This window comes from Sapajus apella, unplaced genomic scaffold (assembly GCF_009761245.1).
Source record: "Sapajus apella isolate SASKATOON/1434 unplaced genomic scaffold, GSC_monkey_1.0 scaffold14, whole genome shotgun sequence".
Taxonomy (NCBI): domain Eukaryota; kingdom Metazoa; phylum Chordata; class Mammalia; order Primates; family Cebidae; genus Sapajus; species Sapajus apella.
Genome location: NW_022436954.1, coordinates 4,046,701 through 4,060,127, shown reverse-complemented (window position 1 = coordinate 4,060,127; position 13,427 = coordinate 4,046,701). Strand labels below are relative to the sequence as shown.

The window sequence follows — 13,427 nt, the reverse complement described above, 5'->3', positions numbered from 1 at the left end:
AAAAAAAAAAAAAAAAAAAGTAGTGTGGTCTATGAGAGTGAGAACAGCACTGATTTGGGGGTTTGGGACCGTCAGACAGTTCTAGCACTTTGGACAAGCTGCTTACTGTGTAGGAGCTCGACATCGTTTTCTTCAGAGTTGACATAATCACGTGTATGTGTGTATGCACATACACGCATATGTGTTTAAAACTGAAATGCTACATAAACTTTTAAAAACCTCTTGTTTTAGTCTTTATTGAGTTACATGTATAAGGACCTTTACTCTTCATTGAGTTACATGTAGAAGGACCTATATTAAATTGTATTATCAGTAAAATACGCATGTATCAAGTAATTGTAAATGGGCATGCATGTCTGAATAATCAGTTTTGTGAGTCTCATTAGATGGCTTCTCCTAGGTTATTTCCTAATGAAGTTTGTATGTATAATTTATTTTTAACCTAATTCAAAATCAAAGAGCCAAAAAGAAACAAATTCCGGTATCTAAAGCTTTGAAGACACCTGAGAGTTTGTCAAAGTTGACCTGCCTAATGCAGAGAGATTCTGTTTACCTGGGCACTTGGTTTTCCAGCCTCTTTTTAACAAAGAAATCAGTGTCCTACAAAATTGCTCATTCCATTTCTGAATCTTTCTAATTGGTAGCTTTTGCTGAGCTAAAATCTCAGGAAAATCTACTTCCCTGGAACTTTAATCCCTTGAGCTTAGATATATCAAGTTTAGGACAGACTAAAAGGAATAATTAGGGCTTCCGTAAGGCTTGCCTCAACCGTAATTAGAGAGAGAAATTCATTTGTTTATTCAATAAATATTAGAGCCTCTTTTATATGCTGAGACTGTGTGGTAGGTGCTACATAAACAGTTTTGAACAAAACAAAGATGACCCTGCCTTCATGGAATTAATAATGTATTTGAGAAGATATATAATAATTAAATAAATGTGTTATTTCAAAATGTATTATGTGCTGTAAAGTTATATAAAGAACAGGACAAGCATAGGTAAGCTTGCTAGAAAAGGCATGCCTGAAGAAGTGACATTTAACCTTAGACCTAGAAGATAAGATGCAGAAACCATTTTAAAAACATTTGCAGTGTCAGCCTTTACTGATTTGGCATTCAGGTCTTACCAGATACCGTATTCATTTTGTGAAACAAGGGACAGTAACAGACCCAGAACCCAGAAGCACTATAATTTCAAGGCTCTCAGGAATTATGCCTCTCATGATTTTTAAGGAACCTAATAGTATTGCGATGTTACCATGACGAAGGTTTACAAAATAATAGTGATGGGAAGATTGCTGACTTAGAGTAACCCCAGGTTCTGGACCCAGCATTACCATAAATTGAGTTGTAGAGCATTAGGCAGGTAAAATAATCTTTGTGGCCTCCAGTTTTTTATCTACAGTAGTATCATTTTGAAGTAGGTAAAAAGGATCTATGGATCCTTTTATCTCTTAATCTTTTGTGAACGTGTTCTGGACATGGTCACTAATAATTGATTTAGAGGCTAACCTTTAGGCAATCCGCAGTCCCCTATTGTAGTGCATATTGGGTCTCCAAAATGTATAACAAAGTCATATCACTGAAAGTTGAACAATAGACTTAAATGTGTTCATATGTTTTGTATGTGGAGAGAGGAAAGGTCTTTCTTAAGTCATCTTGCCTTTTTATTTATTTATTTATTTATTTATTTTTGAGACAGAATCTTGCTCTGTTGCCCAGGCTGGAGTGCAGTGGCTCAATCTCGGCTCACTGCAACCTCTGCCTCCCGAGTTCAAGCAATTCTCCTGCCTCAGCCTCATAAGTAGCTGAGATTACAGGTGCATGCCACCATGCCCAGCTAATTTTTGTGTTTTTAGTAGAGATCGAGTTTTACCACGTTGGCCAGGTTGGTTCTGAACTCCTGACCTCAGGTGATCCACCTCCTCAGCCTCCCAAAGTGCTGGGATTACAGGCCTTAGCCACCCGCCTGACCGAGGGAAAAAAATTTAAATATGTGAATGAGTGTCACTGAATGTGAAAACTTCCTGTGTTGTAAACTTCCCTTGTGGCTGCTCCATCACCTCTTGAATGGCTGGCTCCTCATATTCTTACCCCTTCTTCTGGGACACTAGCTGCTTTTCCTTTTTTTTTCCTTTTTTTGAGATGGAGTTTCATTCTGTTGCCCGGCTGGATTGCAGTGATGCGATCTTCGCTCACTGCAACCTCCGCCTCCTGGGTTCAAGCGATTCTCATGCCTTAGCCTCCCAAGTAGCTGGGATTACAGTCATGTGCCACCACACCCAGCTAATATTTGTATTTTTAGTAGAGATGGGCTTTCACCATGTTGGCCAGGCTGGTCTCTATCTCCTGACCTCGTGATCCATCGGCCTCGGCCTCCCAAAGTGCTGGGATTACAGGCGTGAGCCGACCTGCTTTTCCTTTTTCTAAACATAACTGCAGTTGACAACTTGATGTATGGAATTCTGACCCTACAAATAAACATATTAAGAAAAAGTTGGCAGGACACAGTGGTTCACGTCTACAGTCCCAGCGCTTTGGGAGGCCAGGATGGGAGGACTCTCTTGAGCCTGGGAGTTTGAGAGCAGCCTGGCCAACATTACAGGCATGTGCATTACCACACCCTGGTAAGCAACATTACCACACCCTGGCAAAACCCTATTTCTACTAAAAATACAAAAATTAGCCAGGCATGGTGGTGCATGCCTGTAATCCCAGCTCCTCAGGAGGCTGAGACAGGAGAATTGCTTGAACCCGGGAGGTGGAGATAGCAGTGAGCCAAGATTGTGCCACTATGCTCCAGCCTGGGTGACAGAGTGAGACTCCATCTCAAAAAAAAAAGAAAAAAAGAAACAGAGAAAAGGCTTTGTTACATCTCGGTTAAGGCAAGAAAAATAAGTGACATGAGGTAATATTAAACAAGGACCTTCCTAACTAAGGGATGCAGGGCTTCTGTGAGAGGGGAACCTGGAGATCCGTGAATGAACAGGCCTTACTCATCTCCGTGCCGTCTCCTAGTGACCTCGCCTGTGGCCCCGTGATGCTCCCACGTCCCTCTTTCTCACCCCTAGAGAGTGCCTGCCTGGAATACCCAGCGGGGCAGCACGCGGGGAACACCCAGCCGTAAAGGCAGCCTCAGCATGGAGGACACCTTCGAGAGCATCAGTGAACTGGGGCCCCTGGAGCTGATGGGCCGGGAGTTGGACCTGGCGCCCTATGGGACCCTCCGGAAGTCCCAGTCAGCTGACTCCCTGAACTCCATCTCCTCCGTGAGCAATACCTTTGGGCAGGATTTCACACTGGGCCAGGTGGAGGTGAGCATGGACTATGACGCCACCTCCCACACCCTGCACGTGGCGGTGCTGCAGGGCAAGGACCTCCTGGAGCGGGAGGAGGCCAGCTTCGAGTCCTGCTTCATGCGCGTCAGCCTGCTGCCCGACGAGCAGATTGTGGGCATTTCCCGGGTAAGCGGGGCTCGGGGCGAGGCAGAAGGGTGCTCTGGGCTCACTAGACACCTCCCAGGCAGGCAGGGCTGGGGGGCCCGGCAGGACCCCAGAAAGGCACTAGAGCACAGGTATGGATGCTGATCCCCGAGCTGAAGCTGCAGACTGTAGGGAGAACACACCTGGGAGGCTGGGGGCCTCCACCTGAAGGCTCCCATTGTGTGGAGTTCTTAACTCTCCCACCAGGCGAATACAGCGTGTGGCAACTGTCCCTGTCCAAATCTGCCCTGTGTCAACATAGGGTTCCAGCAGAAAAGGGATGACATACTCAAGATGGCTAATTTTTGAAGAGCTTACTAACAGGACTGGTCGGGTGCAGTGGCTCACGCCTGTAAGCCCAGCACTTTGGGAGGCTGAGGCGGGTGGATCACCTGAGGTCACAGGTTCAAGACCAGCCTGACCTCAACATAGTGAAACCCTGTCTCTACTGAAAATACAAAAATTAGCTGGGCATGGTGGTGCACACCTGTAATTCCAGCTATTCAGGTGGCAGAGGCAGGAGAATCACTTGAACTCAGGAGGTGGAGGTTGCAGCGAGCTGAGATCATGCCACTGCACTCCAGCCTGGGCAACAGAGTAACTCTACCTCAAAAATAATAAATACATTTTAAAAATGAAAATAATGACCATTTAGAGTGCTGAGGTGGGATGTGGGGCGACTTCAGGGATGGCACAGTACCCGGGAGGGGTGTAACAGGAGGGGCAGTCCCACTCTGGATCTGAAGGGATGAGGGGAAGTTGAGGTTACTGGGCCCAAAAGGATAGAGGGCCACCTCGTATGGAGAGGGCTACCTCGGTGGGAGCTGTGCCCTTTGGTCAAGGAACATGGTCAGTCTGCAGCAATCCTGCACAGAAGGACCTGGCTTCCCCTCCAGTTTCCCTCTGGTGACCTTCACTGGGTGACCCCACCAGAAGCTAAAGGCCAAAGGAACCTGTTGACACAGCCCATGGATGTCAACCCTCAGGGACAGAGCAGAGTGGGAAGGCCAGAGAATAAGGTGTGAGGGGCAGGGAAGGCACCCAGTCCCTGTGAATCACAGGGCCAAGCCAACAGAGCCACATCTGAGCTGAAGGGTGGGGATAGCCTGTGACCAGAGTGCAGGGAGGGCGTGTTTAGGGCACCAAGTTGGGGTGGCCCAGCTTCTGAGAGGCAGTACGGTGGGTGATTAGGATCAGAACTGTGGAGCCTGACTGCCTGGGTTCAAATCCTGGTTCCACCTCTTCCTAGCAATATGACCTTGGATAAGTCAGTTTAGTACCCCATGACTCAGTTTCCCCATCTGTTAAATGGGCAGCATAGTTATTGAGGAAGAGCTGGGTTAATGCATGTAAAGTTCTGTTCTTAGCCCAGCCCTGGTCAGTGCCCAGCAGGTTGGCTCTCAGGACTGTGCAGAGCTTCTGTCATGCCCAGCCATGTTGCCTGTGGCCTGGGCTGCCTAGAGGACTCTGGGTGGTTCAGGATGCATTCCTTGATGAGGGACATTGGCAGATGGCAGCCACCACAGCATGATGTGTGCTGAGAACCTGGTTCACAGAGCCCAGCACATCCATGATTTTCTCATTAGCCCCTGAGGCCAACAGGACGGATGGTTAGGGCATCTTACAGATGAGGAAACTGAGGCTCGGGAAAGTGCTTTGCCCAAGACAACCCCAGTAAGGAAGCAGGAGGTCCAAGACTCAAGCCCAGGGTTCCATCCTCCTCCACCCATGTGTGCACGCTCAGAGAATGGCTGGTTGAGGGGCCCAGTCCCCTCTGGGCAGGGGACAGTTGAGAGGCTATTTAGCTGAAGAAGGGATCATGAAGAGCCTGAATGCCAACGTCAGGAGGTCAGGAGGTCAGGAGGTAGGCTTTATCCCTTGGGGCAAGGAGCCCTTCAAGAGCAAGGGATTGTGTAGGGAACGTGGCTCCCAGGGAGCACTGTGAGAGGAGCCTTCCCAGGCCCAGGCAGTGACAGAAGAATGTGGTCATGGTGGCTGGTGGCCAGGCCCACCAAGGGGTGCTGCCTCCAAGCTAGGCAGTCCCCCAGCTTCAGGTAGAGTCCAGGGATGAAAGTGCCTTTCTTTAAATATCGACAGGCAGTGACTAAAGCATCTCTCTTATTCCCCAGAGAGCCGTGCCCGCAATGTACCTTCCCAGGGGACCTGCCCACGACTTCCTGGGAGGAGGCCAGTGTCGCCCACCAGGCAGGACTGGGCTTGAAAACACAGTCGGCCCAACCTTGCCTAATTCTCCCTTCCATCCACCTATTCAGCCTACGGTGTTCAAACAGTCCTGAGCCAGGCTCTACAGGAACCTGGGACATCAGTGGCTCGTGACTCCACAGACAACTGTCCCACTCCACTGCATGCCTGGCCTAGGGCTAGACTCCAGCAGATGCAAGAAAGATGGAGACTGGCTTGTCCAGGTCATCTTAAGGGTTCTGGGGTGCCATGGGCACCGAGGACGGGGATTAGCTGGGATCAGATTGTGGGAGCTTCAAACACCAGGCCACTAGATTGGCCACCACTGAGGAGAGGACAGGAGGCTTTTTTTTTTTTTTTTTTTTGGTAGAGATGGGGTTTTACCATGTTGGCCAGGCTGGTCTCAATCTCTTGACCTCAGGTGATCCGCCTGCCTCAGCCTCCTAAAGTGCTGGGATTACAAGCGTGAGCCACCATGCCCGGCTTAGGAGGCTTTTAAAGCTTTGGGCTGAGCCACCAAAGGAAAGATTGCCATTGAGGCTGTCATGACAACAGAGCCAGGACTCTAGCCCAGGCCTCTGGACTCCGTGTCCAGTGCTCTCTCCCTGCTGCAGCCTCTCAGGCTCCTAGCGCCCCCCCCCCATGGCCCTTTGTCCTACAGATCCAGAGGAATGCCTACTCCATCTTTTTCGATGAGAAGTTCTCCATCCCCCTGGATCCCACCGCCCTGGAGGAGAAGAGCATGCGGTTTTCTGTATTTGGCATTGATGAGGATGAGCGGAACGTCAGCACGGGGGTGGTGGAGCTGAAGCTTTCTGTGCTTGACCTCCCACTGCAGCCCTTCAGCGGCTGGCTCTATTTACAGGACCAGAACAAGGTAAGTGACCTGCCTGCCCCCGCCTGCTCATCCACCACAGAAGAGTGTGCATACACATACACTTCCAGAAAGGGGCTCCTTCATCCTCTGCAACTGCCTGAACCCCAAGATCATTAGGAGAGCAGGGAAGACTCGAGCCACATCCGAGGAAACTGCTTACTGCAGGCAAATGACAAAAACATCCTGACCTCTGTTTACAGCTCATTTGCTGTTCTGAGCACCAAAGCTTCAGAGGTTCTTCTCCCACTCAGCTTCTGCTGGAGAAACATTCCTCTGGCCTTAGAGGGGATGATTTCAGGCAGAGGCCAGGCTGCAGTGTAGCTTTACAATTGTAGGAATGCACACAGAACATCACTGTTGTTTAAGCAGAGAATCTAATTCCACTCCGCTTGGATCGTTGGGTATTACTACTGGAGTGTTTTCCTTGGCCTGGAATGAGGGAACAAAACTACATTTGATAGCAACATTTGACAGGCCGCCTCTGGTCCTCCGTCCCAGGCAGGGAGGGATGGGGCATGCTCCCTGCAGTGTCGGGGGTGGGTGGCTGTCCCTTTCTCAACCCTGCCAGCCTGGAGCCTGCGGTAAGAGGCCCCCAGGGAAACCACTTCTCTGTGGAGAAGGAAGCCTCAGCTTTTCCCTGGCAACCGAGGCTCTCCCTGGACCCCTCAAGTCCGGTGGGGAGAAGCCCCTTGAGCCACCGCCTGTCCCCCAGGCTGCCGACGCTGTTGGGGAGATCCTGCTCTCCCTCAGCTACCTCCCCACAGCTGAGCGCCTCACCGTGGTCGTGGTTAAGGCCAAGAATCTCATCTGGACCAGTGACAAGACCACAGCGGGTAAGGGCCAGTGGGCAGCCCGGCTCCTCCATGTGGCTCAGTGGAAGCTGTGGGCCAGCTGCTGTGCTGTGGGCACCTGGAGGCATCAGCAGGTGTGGGACACAGTGCCAGGGCCCCCTCAGCTTTGCTGAGCCAGGAGTCGTGCAGGTGGGTGTGGGGTGGGACGGGGGCGATGACTCTGGCTGGGAAAACATGTGATCCCTGGAGGGTGTCGGGGCCCCTGTGAGGGCAGAGTGAAGGGGGTCAGAGTGATGGGGGGGGTCTGAGGGCAGAAGGCAGCACTCAGGGCTGGGGGCACTGGGCACGGAACAAAGGGCGGCATCTGTTTCCTGGAACTGGAATTCACGGTGGAGGCTCCATTCTCAGAGACAGGGCAGTATCACAGACTCCAACCAAGGACCAGGGCCATGGGTTTGGGATGGGGCCAGGCAGGACCTGATGCCTTAGGTCTACAGAAGCCTCAGGTCCCTCCCAAAGCAGTGACTGTGGATGCAGCTGTATTCTAGGAAACTGAAGACAGGGGCTGGGGAGACTGACCTATTGGGAGTTGCAAGCCTTGGGTGGCGGGGACCCCAGCTCCAGGCAGGTGCAGCAAGGACACCCCGTGGGCAATAGGTGATGGCCAGACGGCAGCTTGTTATTTCAGACCTGCACACGGTTGAGTCAGGCTCTGCTGTGCAGGCGCCCGGTGACTCAGGGCTGACGTCTGCACTTGGGCCATTTATAGAAGGAAAGTGGTAGGGCTGCTGAGATCCCCAGAGCATCCTAGGAGGGGAGCACGTGGGCTGTAGGCAGCTGCCTGAGCATAAAGCCCGCCCCCCCGTCACCTGATGTGCTGTGTGAGCCTCAGTTTTCTCATCTGTGAAATGGGAAAAACAATGAAGGACCAAGGGCGGGGCTGCAGGAGGTCACGGCAACAGCAAAGCGTTGGGGCGTTTGTAGTCAGTGGGTGGAGTTAGACTGGGCAGGGCTGTGGCAAGTGAGTGTGGCTCTGGCCTTCACCCCTCCGCCTGCCCACAGACCCCTTCGTCAAGGTATACCTGCTGCAGGATGGGAGGAAGATGAGCAAAAAGAAGACAGCTGTGAAAAGGGACGACCCTAACCCGGTGTTCAACGAAGCCATGATCTTCTCGGTGCCAGCCATTGTGCTCCAGGTGAGGGGGCTGGGGGATGGGAAGGGGCCAGGTCACCCCAGGGCTCTGGGGCTGCCATCTCTCCACCGTCACTTCTCAGGGGCCCTGCAGGGGTAGCGGTTTGCCTCCAGCCATCCCTTTTTAGCAGTTATTGAGTGCCGCTGGGGGCCAGCCCTAGGGTGGGTGCTGGGGACACAGGCCAGCTTTCTTGGTGGTCACAAGGGACAGGCAGGAGAGTCCCTAATCCACTAAGAGTGTTCTAGACTCCCTCGATCAGGTAAGGGGGGCTTCCTGCAGGAGGTAATACCCAGCTCTGAGGGAGGACCATTCCTGGTGGAGGGAACTGAAGAGGCGTGGAGAGGAGCCAGGGTGAGCCAGGCACCCAGAGTTCCTGCTCTGAATCTCCCAGGCTCTATTTCAGGGTTCTGCTGAACTCCCCAAGTTCCCGTGGCCTTCAGAAGAACTCCCCAAGTTCCCATGCTCCAGAGAGACCTCTCCCAGCAGGGACATCACAGACCATGGGTGGGGGGCTGCAGAGGACAGGGCTTGGGCCCTGATTCCATGCCTTGGAGGCTGGGCTTGCACCGCTTTCCCTCGCTGTCTTTGGCCCTCCTTGGGCACTCCTGACAATGAGAAAGTCCTTTGTGCCTGGATCCAAAACCTGCCCCCATAGCTCCAGGGCTGTACAGAAACCCACTAATCTCCCCCCGGGGACCCCGCCTGGATATGAAGGCCCAGAATTCTGCCTCGCTCTGGGTTTTCCTAACCCAGGCACATCCCAGCATCTCTGGCCCATCCTGGTTATCAAAGCCTTTGCCTGCTACCCTTGTAGGGCAGGCTGCCCATGTGTCCCCTGACTCTCCCTGGGTGTCATGGTGCCATTACTCCACAGCCTCTAAAAGCAAGAGACTTCTTGGGACTCTAGGGGAAGTGGGGGAGGAGAGAGGTCGGACTGGGCTGGAGTGTCAGCTCCCGCTCTCATCTCAAGCACGGCCTCTCCTGTCTTCGGCTGTGAGTGCAACGTGATATTAGTAATAGCAGCGCCGCTTCTAGCATGTTCCGATTGCGCGCAGGCCCCATTCTACACAAGTCACTCGTTTTGTTCCTGGAACAGCCCCATGAAATAGAAACCAATTTTTTTTAGACAGAGTCTCACTATGTCATCCAGGCTGGAGTGCAGTGTTGTGATTTCAGCTCACTGCAGCCTCCGCCTCCCCAGTTCAAGCAATTCTCCTGCCTTGACTTCCCAAGTAGCTGGGATTACAGGCATGTGCCATCATGCCCAGCTAATTTTTGTATTTTTGGTAGAGACGAGGTTTCACCATGTTGGCCAGGCTGGTCTCAAGCTCCTGACCTCAGGTGATCTGCCCACCTCAGCCTCCCAAAGTGCTAGCATTATAGGCTTGAGTCACCGCACCCAGCCGGAACAAATATTATCATCACCATATCACAGATGGAGAAACTGAGGTAGCAAGAGCCCAAGTCACTGACCAAGGTCACACAGCAAGGAAGTGGGGACCAGGCGCAGTGGCTCATGCCTGTAATCGCAGCACTTTGGGAGGCCAGAGTGGGCATATCACTTGAGGTCAGGAGTTTGAGAACAGCCTGACCAACATGGCGAAACTCTGTCTCTACTAAAAATACAAAAATTAGCCGGGCATGGTGGTGGGCACCTATAACCCCAGCTACTCAGGATGATGAGGCAGGAGAATCACTTGAACCCAGGAGGCAGAGGTCGCAGTTAGCCAAGATCACACCACTGCACTCCAGCCTGGGCAACAGAGTGAGACTCTATTTCAAAAAAAAAAGGCAAGTTGGGAGGCCAGCATTGGAACTCTGGTAGGTGGGTGCTGCGGCTTGGAGGGAGGCAGCAAGAGAAGCCTGCAGGCCCAGGCAGCCCTAGTTCAAACTGTTGCCCGCCATTTATTTGCTGAATGACCTGGGCCGAGTCTCCTTCCCTCTTAGATCAGAGGCGAGGATTCAGGGAGCTGCGCCTGGCTCCTCTCTAGGGCCTGACATTTGTAGCCTTGGACCCAGGAGCCAAGAAGTACCTCTGGCTGCTCCTGGTCCTCAGCACCCACGTTGCCTCTTTCTCAGGACCTGTCTCTCCGTGTGACAGTGGCTGAGAGCAGCATCGACGGCCGTGGGGACAACGTGGGCCATGTCATCATTGGGCCGTCGGCCAGCGGCATGGGAACCACACACTGGAACCAGATGTTGGCCACGCTGCGCAGGCCTGTGTCCATGTGGCACACTGTCCGGCGAAACTAGCAACCAGGGCGGGCCAGGTGGGCAGCAGAGCTGCCAGAGCCTGGCACCCACTCGGCTCTGTCTGATGCCCTCTTCATAGCCCAGCTGGAGCCATGAACACTGGGGTCCCCTGGCAGAGTCCTCATGAGCCATCCTGGTCTCTCTGTCCAGATTGCAGCAGAGGAGTGAGCGTGGCTCTGTGTCCGGGACCCCAGGGTCTTCTCCCGATGAGGACCAGCTGTCCTGGGCCAGGACCGAGGGAGGCTCTAAGCACTGGACAGCTGTGTTCCATCTCAAGCTCCCCCAACCCTGCTCCTCCTGGGAGGCCAGCTGCCGAGCCAGGCTATGTTCTGGAATCCAGCGAATCTTGGGGGCCAGGCACCGTGCTGGGTAACACGAATGAGACGCAGCCCCTAGGACATCAGGCAGACAAGCTCCCCTCCCCCAGATGATGTGTGCAGTGCTGATGGTGACCCAGCTGTGTGGACTCAGGAGGCTCTGAAGGCTGGGGAACAGGGAGGTTCTCTTTGACGATGTAGGAGCTGCGCTTGGAGGGACAGGGAAAGAACCGAGCATGTCCCAGGCAGTGGGCGCAGCCTAAGCAATGGCAGGATGTGAACTTTCCCATCGTACATGCAGTCCTCAGCCCACTGCAGCGGATACAAGGAAGGGCCTCTCTCTGGGGCAGAGAAGAGACCAAGAGATCAGGCCCAGGCAGAAGCCCACCAGCCACGTGGAACACTGGCTCCGGAGTTATTCTATGAAATCTACTCCCCAGACCTCAACTATGGCAAGAGCCAGAGGTCCAAAGAGGCCCAGCCCCAGGTCCTTGTGCTCAGTCCTTCGCAAACCAGGCCCAGGGCCGCAAGCATTCGTTGATGCCCTTCCAGGCCAGGTCCACTGGGGGGAAGATGCCTCAGGCAGGTCTCAGCTGGGGTGGGGGGGTGGCAGGGGCGGGGCAGAGGGAATACTGGCAGCTGCAGGCACCTGGGAAGATGTGGTGGCCAAGGATACCCTCGGGCTGGGCCTTGGAGAGGTGGCGGGAAAGGACAGTTCAGGTGGCTGAGGCCCGATGGGAAGCTAGGGGAGGCCAGGGTGGAAGGGCAGCTTGAGGGACACCCGGAGAAGACAGAGGGCCAGACTACGAAGGAGGTGGCTCTCGATCATGGGTGGTGCCCCTGACACTGGGTGTCCTCCGGTGAGTTCCCTAGAAGCGAAACCTGAGATGGGAATTCTTGGGCCAGTGGGTTCTTGTGGGTGAGTGCTCTCAGAGAAACTTACCAGAGAAAGAAAGGGAGCTCAGGCTGGAGGGAGGAAGCCAATAAAGTTGTGGCTTCCAAATCCATCTGCCTTGGCCTGATTGCTGTGGAGGCAGGGGCCTGGAGTTCGAGGGGCACCCTGGGGGGGTCCCACCCAGAAGGAGAGGGACTGGGGTATTGCACCCCTACAGGCGTCTATCTTTGGTTACCCCCCAGCCCGAATAAGATGAGGGCAGGCAGAGCTCATCTCCCCAGCCTGGCATCCCGCAGTCCCAGGAAGCAGCTTCCTGCCTTCAAAGCTGAGTGCTGGGAGGTCTGAGTTCACCCAGGCCAATACGTCAGGGAGCATCTGCTCTGTGAGGCCATACACAGGTGACAGTATGGACCCTCAGGCTGGATGCCCCGGTTCCTTGCTCCATAACTGGCGAGCTATGGAGACCCAGGTCAACCAGTTATCCCCAGTGATATAGGGAAAGGAAGGGCTAGAACAGGGGCCCAGGGGACTGGAGGTAGGATGGTAGCTCACCCCACTTGACATAGCCAGGGCCCAACCCCAAGTTCAGGCTTCTACCCTGTGGCCACAGCAGAAGGTCAGCCTAGGACCAGGAGACACATGGCTGGGCAAGGCTTTGCAGCCTGGGAGACCCTGACTCTCTCTAACCCAGTGACTGTGTAGTGCGGTCCACTGACTCCCCACTTCCCACTGTCTCCCCTCTCTCCCTCCCCCTAACTGCATGACATGTTAACTGTGCGCCCAGGATGGCCATGGTGGGGACCGGGTATGCCGACTGGAATGATTCTAGAACCAAAATAAAGCTGGGGTAGGAAGAGGGGGCTTCTGGGGAGCCCTGCTCAACCCTGAATCAACTTCGTCTTTTCTCTGGGAATCAGGGACTCAGGCCTCCTATGGGTTACTGTTGGGAATAGCATGGACAGGGATGAGCTGGTGGAGAATTCCCAGCAGCCCCCGGGGGGCCTGCCTGCCACAGGGACTGACTCCGAAGAGCTGAGACAACCAATGAGATGGGCTGTGGCAGGAGCCCATGAGAGGGGCAGAGACCTGGGAAGGCTTCCTGGAGGAGGTAGAAGCATGAGAGCTGGCCTTGTAGCAGGGGACTGTACACATGGAGGAGGGAGAGGGGTCTGAAACTGCCTGAGCAAAGATGTCACAGTGTCTGGGGGAGACACAGCTGGGCTAAGCCTGGAGAGGCTACATGGGGTCGGGCTGTGGAGGCTGCCTGTCCAGGCTCAGGCAGAAGCTCCTTGTGCTGCTGGTGGTGGGGAGCCATGGTGGGATCTTGAGCAGGATCAGGTCCGAGGGAGGGAGGGTCACTCAAAGAAGCTTTGGTGATGACACAGAGGGACATCAGTGAGTGTTACCTTTGACAGTGA

General features: G+C 53.7%; 1 protein-coding gene across 4 annotated transcripts in view; it reads left to right on the top strand.

The window, feature by feature from the left end:
• Positions 1-12,902, top strand: part of SYT12 (synaptotagmin 12) — a 28,449-nt gene extending 15,547 nt beyond the window's left edge. For all 4 annotated transcript variants that reach the window (XM_032282698.1, XM_032282697.1, XM_032282699.1 and 1 more), the window contains exons 4-8: positions 3,071-3,463; positions 6,345-6,560; positions 7,273-7,393; positions 8,414-8,547; positions 10,624-12,902. In XM_032282698.1, coding sequence (XP_032138589.1) covers positions 3,071-3,463; positions 6,345-6,560; positions 7,273-7,393; positions 8,414-8,547; positions 10,624-10,797 — 1,038 coding nt within the window. In that variant the 3' untranslated portion in view covers positions 10,798-12,902. The remainder of the gene's footprint in view (positions 1-3,070; positions 3,464-6,344; positions 6,561-7,272; positions 7,394-8,413; positions 8,548-10,623) is intronic.
• Positions 12,903-13,427: the final 525 nt, after the last annotated feature.